The sequence below is a fragment of the Cavenderia fasciculata genome (genome assembly GCF_000203815.1).
Source record: "Cavenderia fasciculata unplaced genomic scaffold Scf_Dfasci-G-b-205a01.r1-3, whole genome shotgun sequence".
In the NCBI taxonomy this organism is placed as follows: Eukaryota; Evosea; class Eumycetozoa; order Acytosteliales; family Cavenderiaceae; genus Cavenderia; species Cavenderia fasciculata.
In genome coordinates, this window is record NW_004457737.1 from 1,647,549 (window position 1) to 1,668,660 (window position 21,112).

Here is a 21,112-nt window from a genome sequence, read left to right on the forward strand (position 1 = left end):
TTCAAAATTTTTTTATTATCTCTTTTGGTCGTCGTCGCATCATACTCCCATAGGAAGATTGAACATCCCAAATGTAATTTAATTTAATTTTTATATTTATTAATTATAAAAAAGATAAATAAAATATATATAATATGAAGATCAGTGGAAAGGTAAGAAATAGACATGTCTGTCAATATTGAATATACACTACTACCTACTATCATGATACTTACTTAGTAGACCATTTAATCTTATTTTTAAAAGACATTTATTGTTACAGGAGGATCGAGTGGATTAGGAGAAGCAACAGTCAGAAGTTTACATGAAAGAGGTGCAAATGTTGTTATCTTTGATGTCAATAATGCACCAGAGTTGGAAAAGGAGTTGGGTACGGATAGATTACAAGTCTGTACAACTGATATTACAACTGAACAATCAGTCAGAGATTCATTGTCGATTGCCGTAAAGAAGTTTGGAAAGATTCATGGTGCAATCAATTGTGCTGGTATTGCTGTTGCTATGAAAGTATGAATCATATGATTATATATGTATATATATATATATATATATATGTAAATGCTAACTGATGTCTGTCTGTTTGTCTGTCTGCCTGTCTGTTTGTTGTGTTTATATATAGGTAATAAGTAATAGAGGTGTCTTCCCATTAGATGTATTTTCAAGAGTATTGAATATCAATGTCAGTGGTACATTTAATGTAATTAGATTGGCAGCAGAGATTATCAACAAACAAGAGATGGTCGATGGTGAAAAGGGTGTGTTTATCATGACCGCATCGGCTGCCGCCTTTGAAGGTCAACAAGGTCAATCTGCATACTCTGCCTCTAAATCGGCTGTTGTTGGAATGACACTCCCTTTGGCAAGAGAGTTTGCTCCATTGGGTATGAGAGTTATGACCATTGCTCCTGGTACTTTTGGTAAGAAAGAGAGAGAGAAAGAGAGATTAAGAAAAGAAAGCCAACAAGACTAACACATTTTAACTTTAGCAACTCCAATGTTGTCTGGATTACCAGAAGCTGCTACCAAAGCAATTTTATCGACCATTCCATTCCCAAATAGATTTGGTCAAGGATCAGAGTTTGCAGCTCTCTGTATTCATATTATCGAAAATCAATATTTAAATGGTGAAACAATTCGTTTGGATGGTGCACTTCGTTTGGCTAAACTTTAAACATACATACATTCATTTTCTGTACAGAAAAACAATGGTAAAGAAAGAAAGATAATCAATCACACAATCAACCAACAAACACATATTTATATAATTATTATTCAATCCTATTTTTAATTTTATTTTGTTTTTGTTGTTGTTGTTGTTGTTTGAATAATAATAATAAATCATGTAATATATTTAAAATACTATTTTTCATCATCATCATCACCAAAAAAATGATTATTAGTCATCATCATCATGGTCGATTATAAATTATCAATCATCAAAAAACAAAACATTTTAATTTTTTAACCGTTGTTTATTATCCATAAATAATATGTGTTGTGTCAAAAAAATATCTATATATATATAATAACCACAAAACAATTGCAATGGAAAGAGAGGGTTGTGGAAAAAAAGAGATATTTTTTAATCTACAATTAAAAAAACAATTATTTTTATGTTTTTTTTGTGGGAATTATTATTACTATTATTATTATTATTATTACAGTGTATATGTATACAAATTTAAAGTTACAATCTACCAAAGCACAGACATTGGTTGTCGTCGAATAATTCCAAGTAGGCCTACTACCACTGCACACACCAGTAATAATTATTATTCGTCGTGCCATTATGTTTTGTTTTTATTGTTTAATAATATTATCTTTTACAATCTTTTACACAAATAGTACTATAAAGGACCTTTTCATTTTTCAACCAGTACTCTGTCTGTTTTTTTTATGCACAGATTCTGTCGATTCAAATGTCGACAAAAGATAGTATGGATTGCTCTGGAAAACGATATCGTTATCTTGCTCATGGCTGCTCTACACCACCCCATCACCGCACCAATACCTACCACTTTGTTGGTGGTGGTAGGTTTACCATTTACAATGAACTCATAGTGAAGCTATGGTAGCAACATAAATGTGAATTATCAACAATAACACAAATAATAATAATAATAATAATAATGGGAATGGGAATGTGATTTGTTTGTCCACAATACAATATATATTGTGTTGTCAAGTTTGTTCACCATACTATCGTCACACAGAACTGAAAGTTGCCGTCACAACAACATACCACTACCAATACTACTCTACTACTATTAAAATTTAATAATGGTAACGGTAACAACAAGAAGAGAAACAAAACTTGACTGACAGACGGGCAACAAAGAGAAAAATCCAACAAGTAGATAATAAGATTAAAACTTTATTTGTTTTTTATTAAACCAGTTTCTTTCTTTTCCTGTTTGACAATATTATTGTTCCCCAAATCTTTTTAAACATTTAAACAACAAACAAACAAAAATAGTTAGTAAACTATTATCAATTACCATTTCTAAACTTTTTGATAGATAATCTAGAATATATATATATATAAATATATATTTATAATAATATTATTATTATTTATTTAATCAATCCTCTTTTTAATATTGTAAGTGAATATCTCCACTCCACTACAACAACAACAATAATAATAATATAATAAGAATCATAATAATGAATGACTGAATGATTTTCCTTAACATACACATAAATTGTGGATCACTCTATCTATTTTTAAAATTTGTAAATTGATGGGTCCCAATTACAAATCAAATTTACCAGTCAGTCTCCAAACACTTACACACACACACACACACATCTTCACCACCACCACCTTCAATTTGAAGACACTTCCTACCACTAACCATAAATGTATAAGATGTCTACATCGTTGGATAGATCAGTCGGTCAGTCAGTCAGGCCGGATATTTTGCATTGACTTTATCTGTGTGTTGGTGTGTATTTGTCAAGATTGATCCTCTTTATCGTCCGTCCTTGTCCATCTTTACTTGTTTATTTTGTTGTTGTTTGTGGTCGCATATTGTCAATCACAAGGGTGGGTAGTGGTAGTGACCATCAGATTTGATTCAATTTAAATCAAATCGTCATCATCATCCAAAAGATCAGTTATTGATTGCCAATTTATATGACTTGTATACCAACAACAATAACAATAACAATAACAACAATCGATTGACCAACATATCAGCTATTAATATTAATAATTTGGTTTGGTCTGGTTATTGTTGTTGATGCTACTTAAGGTTGGATCATCATCTTTTATCATCATTAACCTTTTTATAAAAATTGTAATGATCATAAAATAAGGAAGGAAGGTGATAGTGGTTATTGTGATGATGATGATGATGATGATGATTGTCCCTTCAAAAGAAGGAGGAGAAGATAATATCATAAAGCCAGCAAAGGGAGCAGAGTAGAGTAGAGTAGTTGAAACGATCGTGACCGACTGGCTGGTTGAATTTTCTTTAAATACATATGTATATTTTGGTTTATACCCTTTTGCATTCTTTTTAGTTTTTTTTTTTTTTTTCCCATTTTATATATAATTTTAAAAAGACAGAGATCTTTTAAATCATCAAAGTTACCCTTTAAACTTGGTTTGTTACTTTAACTCTGCTTTTTTTATTCACAAAATAATAATAATATAAATATATAGTCTAAGCTTGTGATTTGATAAAAAACATAAAAAAATGTGTGTGTTTTTGATAAAAAAAAGATAAAAATACTTAAAATTTAATGATAATAGATTAAATTTATGATCATAAACTACAAAGGTTCTAATACCCTTCCCTTCCTCCATCTTTTAGAAAGAAAACTTAAACTTTTAGAAATTTATATATTTATATATATATTCATTTGCGCGCAAACTAGTAAGAGATAGTTCTCATTCTTATAGACCATCTTATCATCATCACCATCATTAGATAATCTTTAGCCAAAGATAGTTACTTTATCTGTACATATACATATATATATATAGTTACTACTTGTTTGATATATATCTATCTCTATATATTGTAAGTACAACTATAACAATAATAATAATAATAATAATCAATACTTTTGTTTGTTTAACATAGTTATGCTAGTATGGACAAATAACTGGAAATTTCCAATTCCAATCACCATCATCATCATCATTCATGACATTCATTCACTCATGACAAAGACAGACAACAACATATGTTTTGTTAATATTTAATTAATTAATTAATTATTCATCATTCATTATCCATCCACCGTCCATCGTTTGTTCGTTCGTTCGTTCGTTCATTCATTCTCGTGTTGCAGTTGTTATTGTTGTTGGATTAATTTATTTGTTGGGTAGGGGTTGATGATTTCATTTTTAAAACTACATGTATAACGTTGTGTGTGTTTGGTGGGGGTGAAAAAAAAATCAATTGTGATGGAAAATGGATAGAGGTGACTGCAGACAGATAAAGAGAGATGGGATATTCCATATTTAGGTAACTCTTTATTCATCACGAAAAAAAACAAAATGATGAATGAAAAAATTGGGAAAAGATAATAGATACTATTAAAGCAATCGTCATCAAACAACAACGACTTTGAAAGAGAAGGGAAATTCTCCTTATCTTAATCGTCATCATCATCATCATCATATGATGAATTACCCACCAACACCAAAACACAATCTATCTTTCACATTCCCACCACAATCATCATAATCAATCTCAACCAACCACAATACAATCCATCACTCTCTTTACTACTATGTTTCCGAATCAATCATTTCCTACCAACTTTTTACCACTTGCACCATTTCCATCCAAAAAAAAAAAAGTGGCAAAATTACAAAAAAGTTGGGAAGTTGATTTCCTGAATCAACAAATTATTATTTGGAGTTCACAACATTTTTTTGATACTTTAAAGTATCAAAAAGAGATCAGTTTTTTTGTATATGACAAACCCCCCTCCTCCTCTTCAAAACCGGAATAACAATCTTTCTAAACGAAAACACAAAGATGGAAGGATGTAGTCAACCCAAGTAGTAGTAGTAAACAATCAACAACTACCCCTTTTCGTTTTCATCAACTGTTTTAAAACCTACCACACTCTTTCTGTTTTTTTTTTTGGATTTTTTTTTTTTTTTCTTAACAATAACAGATGGAATTGAATGATGCTGGGGGTGACTTTTCATCATCACGATCCAAATATATACATACTAGTATATATATAAATGGATTAGTTGTACATACATACATACATACATACAAACACACATACTTTTATTGGCACCCCTCTCACATCAATCAACAAAAGTTTGATGGATATTAGTTGGAAATCAATTACATGATTTATTGTATAATGCAGACAGACAGTCAGTCAGTCATTCTGTCAATCGTTCTGTCAGTCAGTCATTCTGTCAGTCAAGACACGGATGGTGGGGTGTGGGTGTGGTGTGCCTGTCCCCTCACCATATGATGCCTAAACACATTCATCGTTTTCAATTTCACTTAAACGTGTATTAGATAAACCATTATCAGTTTGTTGTTACCTACCTACCTACCTACCCTATATCCCCACACACACATATGCATATACATATACACAAAAAATATTTTAATTATGTATCAATCACATCAGTTTGCCTTGGTTTGTAACATCTGTTTACCTCTCCATTCTTCACTACTTTTATGTCTACCTCCCTACACATACACACATTTAATTCATTTAAACTCCAAAATGCATCAAACAGTATGGAAACCATCAATCACGATACTGCTTCCATCCCCACCCCACCACCACCACGTCTGATGCATCAAACGTGTCAAACTTAAAACTCTCAACTTTGATATTTTTTTGAATTCCACTACTTCCAACTCGAGTACTCTTGTTTTTCCAACCTCAACAACACAACATTTACTTGTTCAACAAGCATTGCTTCCTTTTTTCAACTTTAAAACCTATCTATCCAAATTTTTTGTATTTTGTTGTTGCCTTTTTGCCAACAGTGCTTGTATCTACACCAAAAACCTCCTCCTCCTCTTGTGTTCACCCACACACAACAACAAAAATACCAACAGCTCTCTCTCACTCTCTCTCTTTGTTAACCAATATAATTAATCATTCTATAATTCATCAAAGAAATTATCTCTTGCATCATTGGAATACTAAACCACGCTCTAAAAGAGATAGATAGGTGTCCAAGTGGATTCACAATATTCCTTTTATATACATTGAGTAGTATCCAAACTCTGTTATTTGTTGGCAATTAATTTAATTATTTCCATATATACCCACCATTCAATCACTTTGCACACCTGCCACTACCACCCACACCACCTCTTTCTTATTCCTCCACTACTACTTCTCCTGTTGTATTATATTAATATTTTGTTGTTGTTGTTGTTATTTAAACAACATTATATTTACTAATCTATATTTTTAAAAACCAAAGTAGTACTACATCCAATTCTGTTTTGTTTGTTTTTGCTAATCTACTTTTTTTTTTTTTTTTTTTCCTATCTCTTTAAAAGTATTTATTTTCTTGCTTTTGTTGTTACCACCCCCAAAACAACCACCAATCACCACCAACCAACCTGTAACATTACTACTACATTTTTTTGTCAGTCCAGTCAGTCATTATTTTATTTATTAAAAATATCTTTTAGATAGAATTAATTTCGAGATATATATAATTATAAATTAATATAAATATACAATTGTACTCACACCCCATACCATATTCAATCTCTTTCCACCTACTCATTCATTCCAAATGAAACCATCTATCCTCTCGATTGACACCTCTTCTATAAACAATATGTTTAGTATCCCCTCATCATCATCATCGGTGATATCTAACAACCAACAAGCAAACTCGTCTGCCAATACCACTCCCACCGCTCTCTCGGTCTACAACAGTAATCCCTCTACCCCCGTTGGCAACAAGTCCAATTCTCAACAACAACCTACCAGCCCTGAAGCCGATTTGTTTCGAGGTTTTGCCGCAAACATCCATCATCATCAACAACCAAGTAGCAACCACCACCACCAACAACAACAACAAGATCATCATCACCACAACAACAACAACATGTCCAGTAGCAATAATAATAATAGTTATAATACCCAGCAACAGGATCAAAAACTCAAGTGGATGGATCAACCAAACCAAAATACAGGCGCCTTTGACCTGGATTCCAACACTACTGGATATCTTTCCAGTCTGCCCACCCCTACTTCGTCGACCAACGCCCTCCCCATCCTCTCGACCTCTTCGCCATCGGTTCTCAGCGCACCTGCCAAGAAGCGCCAAAGAGACGATGAGATGTCGCCCACCAACAACTCGACCAACGCCACCCCCCTTGTAACATCCTCCTCCAACAATTCATCCTACTCTATGGATTCCTATTTACCAAGAGATGACAAATCGTCTCTCCAATCGTCGTCGTCGGGTGCCTCGGTCACCTCGTTGGACAACACTGTCACGCACGAGCAAGCTTCACAATTGCTCAATTTCACAAACCAGATACAATATCAACAACATCATATCTACAAAGTGGGTGGAAATAATAATAATAATAATAATAATAACAATAATACATTACAACAACAGAAATCACCATCTCAACAATCACCTCCAGTTGTCACTGGATTAAACAAACAACAAACTCCAATTAAATCACCATCTGGATCAGCTACCACCACATCCACTTCATCAGCTAATTTGAAATTACCATCATTTCACCATTTGGAATTGGAAGCTGAAAAGACTAAACAATCCAACAACAACAATAATGACGATTCTGTTAATAGTCCAGGTACACAAAGTAGCATTTCACCATTGCCATCGCCACTACCACAACAACCAGGGCAACAACAGCAGAAAAAGCGAAAGTCTAAACCATCCAAATACTCAATCCCAACTAGTAACACTCTGCCAACAAACGCATTCTCATCGAGTAATACCATGGTTGGTAACTATGCCAGTCCCAACTTGATCACTGGCAACTCTTCCTTTAACACTTTGCCAGCTGCTGGCGACTTTATGCTCAACTACCACAACTCCAACTCGAGTACTCCCAATGCACAGTCGTCTGCCCCTTCTCCGCTCATCGGCACCTACTCTACACAATCGGGATCCTCTACAGACTCTGGTTTGTTGTCGTCACCAACCTCGACACCATACTTTCAACCAAACAATGTACTATATAAAAACAACTCTACCACCACCAACTCGTCTACCTCTGATTTGTCAACTAGCGGCGACTATATTCCCGCCGGAGGCAACAACTCTTCCACTCTTGGTACACTCTCAAATTATTTGATGGGTCAGCAACAACAACAACAGGGAGTTGGTAATCAATCCAATCTCACTCCACATTCACCACCTTATCCATTGGAATTTGGACGTGCTACCAACTCTTTTGTACAAGATGATAATAATATGTTACAACAACATCAACAACAACATCAACAACAACCACAACAACAACAACCAAAACAAACTACATCTTCGTCGTCATCATCAACAACATCATATTACAATTCACTCAAGAGTGGATCAACTACAGCAAAGAGTTTTGGTGATTATAGTGATCATATGTCATCACCTCCTATTGCATCGTCGACTAGTTCACCCTCATCGGCCTACTCTACCTTTATAGGAAATGCGACTGCCTCTGCGCCATACGCCTACTTTGACCTATCACATCACCACGTTACCCAAAAGAAGACCCACAGAAGAAGACCAGCCAACATTGACAAGAGTACTCTGTTTTGTCATACTTGTGGCACCAAATCAACACCTGAGTGGAGGCGTGGACCCGACGGACCTGCCACATTGTGTAATGCTTGTGGTTTGGCATTTGCTAAAAAGCAAAAAGAGGATGAATCCAACTACCAAAAAATGTTAATGTCTCCCTACTCTTACCATCGTGGAATTATGCATGAATCCTATGTCAACCCCTCTCTTTTACCCCTCAATGCTGCAGCTCCACTCCCATACATTAACAATAACAATCATCATCATACCACATCCAACTCTTCTTCCTCTTCCTATTTAACCTTTACGCCATCCACAAACTTTCAACCATTGTCTTCTAAATCTTCAAGTTATAACCAAATGAAATCAACCTCTTCTAATAACAACGCAAACACCTCCAACACTTCCAACAACAACAACAATAATAATAATAATCTTCAAAACACATTCCAGAAATCTTTTTCATATGATAAATTTTAAAATTCAAAATATTTTATTATTTTTTTTTCTCTCTACTACTAAATAGATACACATACAATGTAAAATAAAATATTGATTTTAAAATAATTAAAAATTATTTAATAATTTGATTTGTTTATATATTAATAAATAATTTTATTTCCAGATTGAGAGAGAGTTAAAAAAAAAAGAAAACTCATATGTATGTATGAGAAAAATTGTTGTTGTTGTTGTACCGGCTCTTTTTTTGGTGATTAAAATGTGTTATTACTATTCTTGTTTTGTTGATTGTTAGATTGCCAATTGAGTCATTGGTTCTTCTAAAGTATTTCCAGGATGTTTGTGAATGGTTTCAGTAGTTGTAGTGGTGGTTGCGGTAGAAGTTTGATTATATACAAGGCTTGGTTGATCAGATGAACCGTTGAGTATTATTTCCTCGGTCGATGATAAACTGCTGGTAGTGGTGGTGGTAGTAGTCTCTGAATGGAATTCTTTGATAAAATCGTCATAATTAAAACTGGTTGGATTCTCACCACCTAGATCCTGTTCCATTTGATCCATTGAAATGTAATCGGCAAGATCTGGATAGACACGCTTTCCATTTACCTTTTTAGAATAACAAAACTTTACTTTGGACAATGTAACTTCATTTAAAAATGGTGAAATCACTTTCCATGCAAACCAAAATAATGTTGGTGGATCTAAAAACAATGATTGTCCCATTCTCTCTGGACAGTGATCTAATAATAAATGCATACTTTCCTATAAAAAGAAATAGAGGAAAAAAATTAGCATATTTATATTTATATCTATATCTTTTTTTTTTTTCTACATACTAGATTTGTATTCATATCTAAATTCTTTCTAGAGAATTCATTATAATCTACAATAAAACAAAATTGTTCAACACCTCTTGATTTATCCATTTGTCTGAAACCATGTTCCAACCAATATACCAAATGTTTGAATTTGTCGGCATTGCTAACACCCTTGACATTGTCTCTTCTTGGTCTTGCCATCAAGATTGGTCTTCCCTTTAAATCCTTTCCATGAATATACAAACAACCAGTTTTGGCAATATCTGCAACCTCTGTCAACTTTACATCTTGTGGTCTATATTTTTGTCTCCATTCCAAAGTACCTCTTAATAACTAAAGTAGAAGAAGAAGAATAAGGAAATATTAATATCTCTTGGAAGATATTTTCATTTTTTCCCATCGGTTCTCTCTTGTCTTTTTTTTTTTTTTCTTTCGGGTAATCTCCAGAGTTGTCGTCTCTCCTCCCTCAACTTCAAGTTATCGTTGTAAGATAAATTATTACCTTTTCTGATTTTGCAACATTATAATTTCTAGCACGAAGATATCTAAGAAGACACATGTCATCCATCCAAGCTACATCTTCTGGGTCTGTTAAATCTGATAGATTCTCCTTGATCTCTTTGAAAGCTGCCATCTGCTTTTCATTGAGTTTCTTGAATGGGTCAAATACTCCCTCTCCTTTAAGGATAGGAGTTGATACAGTGTCTTCAGCTGTTCCAGATAAAGTTGGTGTTGTTGTCATTTTTGTTTATGTTTTGTTTGGGAATAATATAATAAATATATATTATGTAATATAAGAGATGAATAGAGAGAGAGAGAGAGAGAGAAGAATAAAAAGGAAGAGAAGGAAATAGAGATATTTTGTATGTTGTGAGTAAGAGTGAGAAAGGTGTGGGGGGTGTTTGTGAAAAAGAAATAACAAACTAAAAGTAAAAGTAAAGAAGTAAACAGAATAGAGAGAGGTGCGTTGATTTCTTTGCTTGTGAGGTAGCTTAGGTCTAGTTTCTCTTAAAAAAAATTAAATAACGCAACTGGGGAAGTGAATTAATGATGTTGATGATGTTATCTAGCAAGTGAGTGTCATCATGTTGATGATGTTGGTGATGAAAAAAATGTTCGATTTCTTTTTTTGTTTGCTGAAGTAATCGCGGCGTCGATTTCTTTTTTCAAATGAATGGGTGTGGTGATTTTTTTTTTGTCAAGAAATCGGTGAGTAGAAAGAAAAGTGTTGTGCTATAGTGTTGTGGGGGTGAACAGGATACTTGTTGGATTTATCTTATTTTTACTCTCAATAAACAAATTCATTCATTCATTCATTCAATTACATTCTATCAACCCAATCCATCTTTATCTTAATTATTATTAATTAAAAAAAAGAATCATCTAAAATCGATTTATCTTTTTTTCATTTTAAAAAAAAAACAATTTGCTTCTTTTTTGATAGATTTAAAAAAAAGAAATCTAAAAGTATTTTTACAATTTTTTATTTTATTTTTGAAATTCCTCAAATGTCATGAGATATCGATCTTTGGTGCCAACAATGGACATCCAACAACAAACAAGACTTCCTCATAGGGACGTGCACTTTACCTTTTAAAAATCGAAAGGTCATTATTGTTTTTCATTCACTTTGCAAAGAACTTGTTAAAAATCTTGATATTCAAAAAGAGTGAAGGTTGGTTGTGAATGTTTATTTAATTGTTTAAGAAAATGATACTAACTAAACATGCAATTCCAAACATTGACAAGGCAGCAACACCAAGAGAACGAGCTTCTTTTGATGGTGATCTAAGAAAAGCAAATCCTCCAGCCCATAATGGGAATGCTATACTATAAATGAATAAAATGGATGTTAGATAAAAGAGAAATAATAATTATTAAAAATAACTATACATACAGTCCAAAACAAAATATTAGAATGGCATTTATACGATCTTTGTTAATTTTTTCTTGGGTTCTAGCTATTTTAGCAGACTCCATCATTTTTATTTGGTTGTAGAGAAATTGTACATCAACAAGATGTTCTTTCATTGGTTCAACTGGAAGATGAACAATTATTGGTTGATTTGGATCCATCATCATATTTTGACGAGATGGATCAAATGGTAAACTACCATTATTATTACTATTATTATTATCTTGAACTCCCATTTTCTAAAGAAAGAATATAATTAATTTAAAGATATTATGAATTTAATAATATTTTTATTGTATTATTATTATGGTTCTCCTTTCTTTTTAAGCATAAGGTGTTGAATCTTGAAATATTATTGAATTTCAAGGATTGTTGTGGAAATTGTGAAAAGGTGAATTTCACCACCCCCGAAAGTTGATACAAAATTCCATTATTCTTTTTACTCTTTTAAAACCCAAATCGGAATTTTAAAATATTATTTTGTTTTACCTATACGATACACTGTATCATATCTTTTTAATGTTAAATCGAAAAAATAATACAACAAATCAAAAATGGTATAGAGGATGGTTTAGTATGTTTTTCATCAATGTGTGGGTGAATATAATACATGTACAAACAAACCCCAACCCAAAAAGAAATCATCAAAAAAAAACGATAATGCGTATAATGGAATATAAATAAAATCCACACACACACAGTCATCATTTTTCTATTATTATCAACAACACAAATGGACAATCAAATCAATAATGAAATCAATAATACCAATTATCAATGGGAAAATTATCATCATTCTTTTCATCACTTAATCAATCAAAAATTTTAATTTATATATATAAATGATTTATATATGAATCATAATACCTAGAAACATATAAATTTATTTAAACAAAAGAATTGAATCTTGGTTATTATAAATAATGGATATAAATATTGAAATTAAAAATGGAATAGATAATAATAATGATAATAATACCAATAATAATTTAAAAGAATTAACAAATGATCAATATTATATGGATGAACAAGAGAATAAAATAATAATATGTTTTAGTAAAAATAATGATAATAGTAAAAGTGAAACAGATGAATTGGAAATACAAAAAAAGAAAGAAGAATTTGTTTCCATGGTTATATTTGGTTTTGGATTTTTCTTTTTTCCTGTATTTCTTTTTGCAGTTTGGTATATTCGATCAAGATCAAAGTTTGCAAGAACCTTATCATTCTTTAGTTTATCAATTTTTTTGATTTTATCATTTACATTGATTGGATCAGCAATCTATTTTCTATCAGTACCTTCTGCAAAAAATCATCATTCTGCAAGGAAAAAAGATAGTGATGGTTATTAATAAAAAGTAAAAAAAATATTTATTCATTAAATTTAGTTGTTTGGAACCAAATATTTATTACCACCTTCTTCAACAACATGAGCCAAACGATTTAATAAACTTGAAAATAATTTCTTTGATTCGTTGGTTTTGAGATGTTGTTTAAAGATTTGAATGAAATCGATTGTTTTGATCTTTTTTCTTTCTGCTAGTACACGTCTCATTGCTACTTCTGTGAGTTCATCTACGGCACCTGAAGCTGTTGGTGGTGAATTTGGTGGTGAATTGGATGGTGAAGTTGGTTCTTGTTTTACCTTTTTCACTACCTTGCTAGCGGCAGAGGCAGCGGCAGTAGCCGTTGCAGTATTGGGACTGGTTGGAGAGGATGTTTCCTTTCTTTTACCAGTTGCTTTGGATTCACCTGGTGGTGATCCAATCTTTTTGGTACCATTGTTGGTTGGTGTACTGGCAGCAGCCTTTTTAGAAGACTTTTTGGGTGCTGGTGTACTAATGGTTGTAGTTTGTGATGGTGATGGTGGATTGGAAGTATGTGGTGATGATTTGTTATTGTCCTTGTCTGCTGCTGTAGTGACATTACGAGGATACCGACCAATCAATTGTGCCTTGGTAAGTGTGAAATCGTCTTCATCGGGATCCTCATCGTCATCGTCGTCATCGTCGGGTGCAGACTCTTCATCTTCATCGCTGTCTTCTTGTTTGACCTTCATATTGTTGATGAGCTTTTTCATCTCGAGACCAGTGGCAGTCAGGTTGCTGTCATCTTCCTCTTCGTCTTCGAGTGGTCCGTCGTCGGCCATGAGGTCATTATCCTCAAATGCCTCGTCATCATCGTCGAATCGTCCTTCAAAGTCGGGTGCATCTTCGTCTTCACCGCCGCCACCTTCCTCGTCATTGGAGCGGTTTCGGCGACGTTGTTGTTGCAGCTGTTGTTGCTTCTTTTTCTCGTCGGCGGCAGTGCCCGTCTGGTACTCTTTGAAGCGATCCTCGTCTTCGTACATTTCCTTGCGGTACTCTTTGTCTTCGTCCTTTTTGTCGCCGCTTGGCCCGGCCACACCATCACCACCCTCGGCACCCGGGGCAGCACCCTTTTTCGATATTCTAGCCACGGCTGCGTCTCTGTCACGCGCATTCTTGGACATGATCTCCTCGGCCTCTTCGGTCGTGTATGCTTCAATGTCTTTGCGCAGTCTAAATGTGTACCAGTCGGTGCAAGGCACAGCCGTGATGGTATTGTTGCTCGTAAACATAAACAAAAAGTAGGACGACGACTGGTTACCCTCGATCATGCCTTGAAAGGCGTGGCTGCCCTCACTGTCTTCAAGACGCCAAGGAATCGTCTTTGGATTGACCATCTTTGGTCTTGCCTCTGCTCTCTTTTTCGTTCTCATTGGAGCTACAATGGCTGGTGCTCCATTGGCAGAGGATGTTGTAGAGGTTGTCGATGTTGTTGTGGTTCCAATAGTTTCTGTCTTTACCAAATTATTTGATTTGTTGTCTGTTCCATTGTTGTTGGTCTCTGTCTTTACCGCATTATCAGAACCATCGTTTGTATCATTTTTTGTATTCTTGTACATCTTTACAGGTTTGACAAAGTCATTAAAGTCAACCTTTGATGTAAACTTTGCTATATTCCATGTTTTGGTTGTATTTGATAAATAAATTGGATATACTGTACTATTTATATCTGTTGTTGTAGTAGTAGAAGAAGAAGTATTGTTGGTTGTTGAAGTTGATGAAGTTGAAGTTTCATCTTCTTTTTTTATATTATTATTATTATTATTATTATACATGTTTTTTTAAACTAAAAAAATAATGAAAAGGAGGAGGTGATTAAGATATATTGTTTATTAAAAAGATAATAGACGACTTACAATTTTTATATTATATAAAGTCTATGATGGAAAAAAAAAAAAAGAAATATATATAAAAATACTATTCTCGATCTGCCTCTTTTGTAGAAATAGAATAGTTGATTCAAGTTGTGTAATAGTAGTAAGGTAAATGTTCTAATCTAAACTATTATTATCTCAGAGATAGAAATAAATAAAAACAAAAAGAGTTATCTATTTCTATTTGATTCAAAAAACAAAAAAAGAAATGAATCAAGAGTGGAGAAACTTCTTTTTATCAACATTTTTTTTTTAAAAAACAAATAATAATTAATTAATTTCAAAAAGAGAGAGAACTCAGTTTCAGCTGATCAAAAGATCGCAAAGATATAAATAACAATAGAACTATAGTACTCGAGAGAGAAATGAAAGAAATAAAGAAATCTAAAAAGATAATTGAAGGTGAAGATAGTGAAGATGAAGATGATTATGATGAAGATGACTACAACAACAACATTAAAGATGAAAAGAAAAAGAAACAAGAAGAACAACAACAACAAATAAATATAAAACAACCTGAAAATGTAAATAATAATAATAATAATAATAATAATAATGTAATATACAACAATGAATCAACATCAACAATTCAATCTTTAAATACGACTTTAAATACATCAATAACCACTACAACACCAATCATTGTTGATGATTCTACGAATATTACATATACTTTGGAATCTCCTCCTCCTCCTCATCCTTCTTCTTCTTCTATTACAACTACTACGACTAAAATAGTATCATCACCTACACTATTACAATTTCAAAAACCATCTCAATCATCTCAAACAAGAACACCGTAAGTATAATATATATATACATATATTTATAATCAACATGTATAAAGAGTTATAACTGACGACAATTTATGTTATTAGTTTAAGTCTTGGAGAAGGTCAACTTAAACAAATGAATGAAACTCTTAGAAAAACATTGGTATCAAAGAGTCATTCAGTATTTTCATCGATCAACAAGGAATTGATTTATACAAACAATAATTTGACATCTGTCTTGGATATTACAAAATCAATTCAACAAAATATTAGATCATTTAACGATGATATAATGACACTGACTGAAAAATTGGAACAAACTGAATGGTCTCTACAATGTTAACAAAGCGAAATAAAACAACAATATTGTTGTGGAAAAAAAAAAATCAATCAACAAACCAATTATGGATATACACTTTTTAAATCGATATATCTTTATTTGGTACAACAATGTGAAATTTAACCAAATTTGGAAAAAATATTTATTTTCACTTTTTATTTTATTTTTTTTTAAAAAGTATTTTTCCAATTTGGAGTGGAAATCTAGATCCATATTATAATATTTTATAAATAACATTTAAAAGGATAATAGTTTATTTTAAAAATAGTTTATAGTTTAATTTCATATAGATAATTAATAATTTACATAATTAAAAAAATGGTATTAGATAATAATAAAGCAACTGTAGAGGATCGTAAGGTTAAAATTACGGTAGATGAAACCGATCCAAACAAGGTTACCACAACAAAGACTACTACAACCACCACAACCTCTGCTACCGATGGTGCACCACCACTACCACCAAGAACATCTACTTCAACTTCACCTAAACTAAAGGAAGAGGTCAAAGAAGGAACCGAACAATTAAAGGAAGACGCCTCTGTCGCTGGAGAAAAGACTAAAGAATGGTTCAAGGAAGCTGGTAGAACCATCGCTGAAGATATCAAGGAAGGTTATCTAGACATCAAGAGAGATCTCAGAAAGCTTGGTGATAATGCTAGCACTGGTAGACGTGGAGATTATCATTAAATAAATCATCCTTTTTCTAAACAAATTATTAAATATTCTTTAAACATTTAAATTTCCAAATGAATATTATTTGTACAACTAGATTATTTTTTAACAAAACCCTATTCTTATACTATATAATTAAAGAATTATTTATTGTCGTAGGAAAAACAAGTATGATTATGAAATTCTGATAAATTTTTAATATCTTTTTAATAAAGGGGACTAGGAGGGTTCATTTACAAGCATATTTTTGGTAAAATTACATGAGTTGGAATCAAAGTAATGCTTTTATTAATAAAATAACAGCTCAAAAAATAAAAGAGGACTAAAAAGGTTCTATAAAGTGTCTAGTATAATACAATATTATTTAAATTGGTTATAATTTATGTTTATACTACATATGCATCAAATAAAAGGTTCTTTCTGCAAGTAAAAAAATTGAAAAAACGAAAAAGGTACAAATTTTTTGTTTTATTTTTTGGGGCATCCAAAAATGCTTGGATAGCTCAGCTGGCAGAGCGTAGGTCTCATAATCCTAAGGTCGGGAGTTCAATCCTCCCTTCAGGCAGATTTTTCCCTTTTTTCCTTTTTTCCTTTTTTCCTCTCTCTCTCTCTCCTTTCCTTTTTTCCTCTCTCTCTCTCCTTTCCTTTTTTCCTCTCTCTCTCTCTCTCCTTTCCTTTTTTTCCACTCTTTCCTCTCTTTCCTTTTTTCCTTTTTTCCACTCTTTCCTCTCCTTTCCTTTTTTCCTTTTTTCCTCTCTCTCTCTCCTTTCCTTTTTTCCCCTCTCTCTCTCTCTCTCCTTTCCTTTTTTTCCTCTCTCCTCTCCTTTCCTTTTTTCCACTCTTTCCATTCTCCTCTCCCCCTGAAAAAAATCAGGAGTGAGGAAAAATAGGAAACGAGAGCAAAAAAGGAGGAACCAGTTCAAATCGGAACAAATCATGATCAGGACAAAAAGAATTGAAGTTAGCGAGTTAACTTAATAAATAACTATCTAAAGATATAAACATGATAGTTCTTAGAGTAAGATTGTAGTTATAAAGATACATATGATATTAATAAAAAATAAATAAAAAAAAAAAACTGTCTAAAAAAGGACAAAATGCAATATGCATTTTCATTCATATTCATTTGATCAAATCACAAGCAATTAAAAAGATGAAATATAAATTATACATAAAGAATGCAACACAACTAGTAACAGTATCTAAAGACAATAAACCATTCCTTGTTGGTAAAGAGATGAGCAATGTATGATTCAAATAAAAAACATCACAACCTATCTGATGATCATCACTCTTACCTCTTCTTACCTCTCTATCCACACGTAGGTAGAGATTATAGAAAATGGATCATTAATAGTCGATGAAAAAGGAGTGATTGTAGATGTAGGAAAAGAACAAGACATTGGACCCAAGTATAGAGATGCCGAGTTTGAGCGTGTGATAGACGCATCTGGCAAGTCTGTGATACCAGGCTTTGTCGACGGACACACTCACCCCGTATTTGCAGGTGATCGTGTACACGAGTTTGCAATGAAGTTGGCTGGAGCCACCTATCTAGAAGTACAACAAGCCGGAGGAGGTATCACCTTTACCGTCAATCACACTCGTCAAGCTAGTGAAGACGAGCTATTATCGCTACTACAGCCACGTCTAGACCGTATGTTGCGACAAGGTACGACAACAATCGAAGCAAAGAGTGGATATGGTTTGGAAAAGGACACCGAGATGAAGATGCTAAAGGTGTTGCATCGCGCCAACAAGATTCACCCCGTCGAGATTGTATCGACCTATTTGGGTGCACATTCAATTCCAAAGGGATCGACAGCCGCTCAAGCAACTCAAGATATTGTAGAGAACCAGCTTCCAGAGTTGGCACGTCTCAGAGCAGCAGGTGAGATCTCACCCGCCAACATTGACGTTTTTTTGGAAAAGGGATTCTTTGAACTCGACGACACTAGACGTATCCTCGAGGCTGGTAAAGCACTCGGACTAGAGATTAACTTTCACGGCGACGAGCTTAGTTATATGGCATCGGGAGAGTTGGCCGGCGAGCTCAAAGCACGTGCCATCAGTCATTTGGAAAAGGTCAGCGAAGAGGGTATGAAGACCATGGCCGCCACACCAACCTTTGGTGTCCTCCTCCCCACCACTGCCTATGTCCTTCGTCTCGAAGCACCACCCGCACGTCGCATGATCGAATTGGGTGTACCAGTATGTCTTGGATCAGATTTTAATCCAAATGCTCATTGTCTATCAATGCCATTTGTTATGAATCTTGCTTGTGTCTTGATGAAAATGAATATGAATGAATCTTTAATTGCTGCTACTTTAAATTCTGCTGGTAAAAAAATAGAAAGAAAACAAAATAGAAAATAGAAAAAAAAAGAAATATATATATTAATTTTTTAACTTTATTTATTTTAGCATCATTAAATATATCAAATACACATGGATCACTTGAAGTAAACAAATTTGGAGATATGATTGTGATTGATTCACCAAGATGGGAACATATTATCTATGAAATGGTAGATCCTCCCATTTTAAATGTAATTAAAAAGGGTACAGTTGTTTTTAGTAAATAAAAAAGACAAAAATTTAAGAAATCAAACAAATGAATCATATCATTTAATAATATTATTATTTAAAATTACAAAAAAGAATGTTAACATATATATATATATATATATATTTATATGTTCTATTTATTATTAATATTTTTGATTTGATTAATTATATTTATCACCAGCATTTAAATATTCAAAATCCTTTTCAACCATTTCTTTGATTAAATGCTCAAAAGAGGTTTTAGGTTTCCATTTTAGAATTTGTTGAGCTTTGGTTGGATTGCCCAAGAGGATGTCTACTTCGGTTGGACGAAAGTATTTGGGGTCGACCCTAACATAGACTCTGTCGCTGTGTTGGTCATACCCTTCTTCGTTGAGATCTTCTCCACGCCATTTGATAGTGACACCAATCTCTTTGAACGCCTTTTCCGTAAACTCTCTGACCGAGTGTGTCTCACCAGTGGCAATAACGAAATCTTGTGCTTGGTCTTGTTGCAACATCAACCACATTGCCTCTACATAGTCTCTTGCATGACCCCAATCTCTCTTTGCATTCAAATTGCCAAGATACAAGGTGTCGTTTTGACCGGCCTTTATACGTGCCACAAACCGTGTAATCTTTCGAGTGACAAATGTCATACCTCTACGAGGAGACTCGTGGTTGAACAGAATACCGTTGCACGCAAAGATACCGTATGCCTCACGATAGTTTACACATGTCCAGTATGCAAATTGTTTGGCCACTGCGTATGGTGACCGAGGATAGAATGGCGTCGTCTCTGACTGTGGTATCTCCCTTGCCTTGCCATACAGTTCACTCGTAGAGGCCTGATAAAACTTGACTTGTTTCTCCAAATTACACGATCGAATGGCATCTAGCAGACGTAGACACCCTAGAGCATCCACATCAGAAGTATACTCTGCACATTCAAACGATACCTTTACATGACTCTGTGCTCCAAGATTATATACCTCTGTTGGATTAACCTTGTGAACTATACTAACTAAATTGGTTGAATCTGTTAAATCTCCATAATGTAAATGTAATCCTAAAATATATATATAGAAAGAAATGTAGATAATATTAGAAATCATATAAGAAGAGTATACTTGGTTCATTTTCATTCTTTACATACTTGAATTTGGTGAAAAGTCTAAATGATCAATACGTTGTGTATTAAATGATGATGATCTTCTAATGATACCATGTACAGTATACCCTTTTGATAGTAAAAACTCTGTTAGATATGATCCATCTTGTCCTGTTATACCTGTAATCAAAGCTACCTTTCTTATCTCTTCCATTTTAATTAATTATCTTTAGAGAACAAACAAGCAACTAACAAACAAACTAATTTTTGAAAGTTGGTGTGGGGGAGTAGGTAGGTAGGTAAGTGTGTTGTTTTAATTCAACTTATCATAATCCCGATGGGGTAACCGAAAGATGTTCGATGTACACCGATGCATGCATGTAGACAAAGTTAGAAACTACATCATTTTGGGAACATCATTTTTAATTTTATTTTAAATAAATAGTTAGATTCTTACCGACACTTTTCAAGTCCCTCATCTCCACGA

The 21,112-nt window shown here is 33.3% G+C and overlaps 11 protein-coding genes and 1 non-coding gene across 12 annotated transcripts; 7 read left to right on the forward strand and 5 right to left on the reverse strand.

Annotated features, from left to right (window-relative positions):
- Positions 1-134: 134 nt before the first annotated feature.
- On the forward strand, positions 135-1,171 carry DFA_03361 (3-hydroxyacyl-CoA dehydrogenase type II; the record flags this gene model as incomplete). The annotated part of the gene is made up of 4 exons (XM_004362909.1): positions 135-152; positions 247-507; positions 620-917; positions 987-1,171. 4 exons carry the CDS (start codon positions 135-137, stop codon positions 1,169-1,171), a joined length of 762 nt encoding a protein of 253 aa, XP_004362966.1.
- A 2,040-nt stretch (positions 1,172-3,211) lies between these two features.
- On the reverse strand, positions 3,212-3,519 carry DFA_03362 (uncharacterized protein; the record flags this gene model as incomplete). Its single annotated transcript, XM_004362910.1, has 2 exons — positions 3,212-3,477; positions 3,510-3,519. 2 exons carry the CDS (start codon positions 3,517-3,519, stop codon positions 3,212-3,214), a joined length of 276 nt encoding a protein of 91 aa, XP_004362967.1.
- A 3,238-nt stretch (positions 3,520-6,757) lies between these two features.
- On the forward strand, positions 6,758-9,226 carry gtaG (putative GATA-binding transcription factor; the record flags this gene model as incomplete). The annotated part of the gene is made up of 1 exon (XM_004362911.1): positions 6,758-9,226. The coding sequence occupies one exon, from the start codon at positions 6,758-6,760 to the stop codon at positions 9,224-9,226; it is 2,469 nt and encodes an 822-aa protein (XP_004362968.1).
- A 270-nt stretch (positions 9,227-9,496) lies between these two features.
- rsc5 (cellular retinaldehyde-binding/triple function domain-containing protein) lies at positions 9,497-10,765 on the reverse strand (the record flags this gene model as incomplete). The annotated part of the gene is made up of 3 exons (XM_004362912.1): positions 9,497-9,967; positions 10,042-10,356; positions 10,526-10,765. 3 exons carry the CDS (start codon positions 10,763-10,765, stop codon positions 9,497-9,499), a joined length of 1,026 nt encoding a protein of 341 aa, XP_004362969.1.
- A 256-nt stretch (positions 10,766-11,021) lies between these two features.
- DFA_03365 (uncharacterized protein) lies at positions 11,022-12,174 on the reverse strand (the record flags this gene model as incomplete). Its single annotated transcript, XM_004362913.1, has 3 exons — positions 11,022-11,030; positions 11,745-11,853; positions 11,921-12,174. 3 exons carry the CDS (start codon positions 12,172-12,174, stop codon positions 11,022-11,024), a joined length of 372 nt encoding a protein of 123 aa, XP_004362970.1.
- A 687-nt stretch (positions 12,175-12,861) lies between these two features.
- Positions 12,862-13,189, forward strand: DFA_03366 (uncharacterized protein; the record flags this gene model as incomplete). The annotated part of the gene is made up of 2 exons (XM_004362914.1): positions 12,862-13,071; positions 13,121-13,189. 2 exons carry the CDS (start codon positions 12,862-12,864, stop codon positions 13,187-13,189), a joined length of 279 nt encoding a protein of 92 aa, XP_004362971.1.
- A 133-nt stretch (positions 13,190-13,322) lies between these two features.
- Positions 13,323-15,080, reverse strand: gtf2f1 (transcription initiation factor IIF subunit alpha; the record flags this gene model as incomplete). The annotated part of the gene is made up of 1 exon (XM_004362915.1): positions 13,323-15,080. The coding sequence occupies one exon, from the start codon at positions 15,078-15,080 to the stop codon at positions 13,323-13,325; it is 1,758 nt and encodes a 585-aa protein (XP_004362972.1).
- Positions 15,081-15,544: 464 nt separating this feature from the next.
- Positions 15,545-16,295, forward strand: DFA_03368 (uncharacterized protein; the record flags this gene model as incomplete). The annotated part of the gene is made up of 2 exons (XM_004362916.1): positions 15,545-15,978; positions 16,058-16,295. 2 exons carry the CDS (start codon positions 15,545-15,547, stop codon positions 16,293-16,295), a joined length of 672 nt encoding a protein of 223 aa, XP_004362973.1.
- A 315-nt stretch (positions 16,296-16,610) lies between these two features.
- DFA_03369 (uncharacterized protein) lies at positions 16,611-16,982 on the forward strand (the record flags this gene model as incomplete). Its single annotated transcript, XM_004362917.1, has 1 exon — positions 16,611-16,982. The coding sequence occupies one exon, from the start codon at positions 16,611-16,613 to the stop codon at positions 16,980-16,982; it is 372 nt and encodes a 123-aa protein (XP_004362974.1).
- A 477-nt stretch (positions 16,983-17,459) lies between these two features.
- DFA_03370 lies at positions 17,460-17,532 on the forward strand. Its single transcript has one exon. It is a non-coding gene; the product is annotated as a tRNA-Met (tRNA).
- Positions 17,533-18,120: 588 nt separating this feature from the next.
- On the forward strand, positions 18,121-19,552 carry amdhd1 (imidazolonepropionase; the record flags this gene model as incomplete). The annotated part of the gene is made up of 3 exons (XM_004362918.1): positions 18,121-18,213; positions 18,294-19,308; positions 19,392-19,552. 3 exons carry the CDS (start codon positions 18,121-18,123, stop codon positions 19,550-19,552), a joined length of 1,269 nt encoding a protein of 422 aa, XP_004362975.1.
- Positions 19,553-19,696: 144 nt separating this feature from the next.
- On the reverse strand, positions 19,697-20,839 carry DFA_03372 (uncharacterized protein; the record flags this gene model as incomplete). Its single annotated transcript, XM_004362919.1, has 3 exons — positions 19,697-19,865; positions 19,899-20,583; positions 20,671-20,839. The coding sequence occupies 3 exons, from the start codon at positions 20,837-20,839 to the stop codon at positions 19,697-19,699; spliced, it is 1,023 nt and encodes a 340-aa protein (XP_004362976.1).
- Between the last annotated feature and the right edge of the window lie 273 nt (positions 20,840-21,112).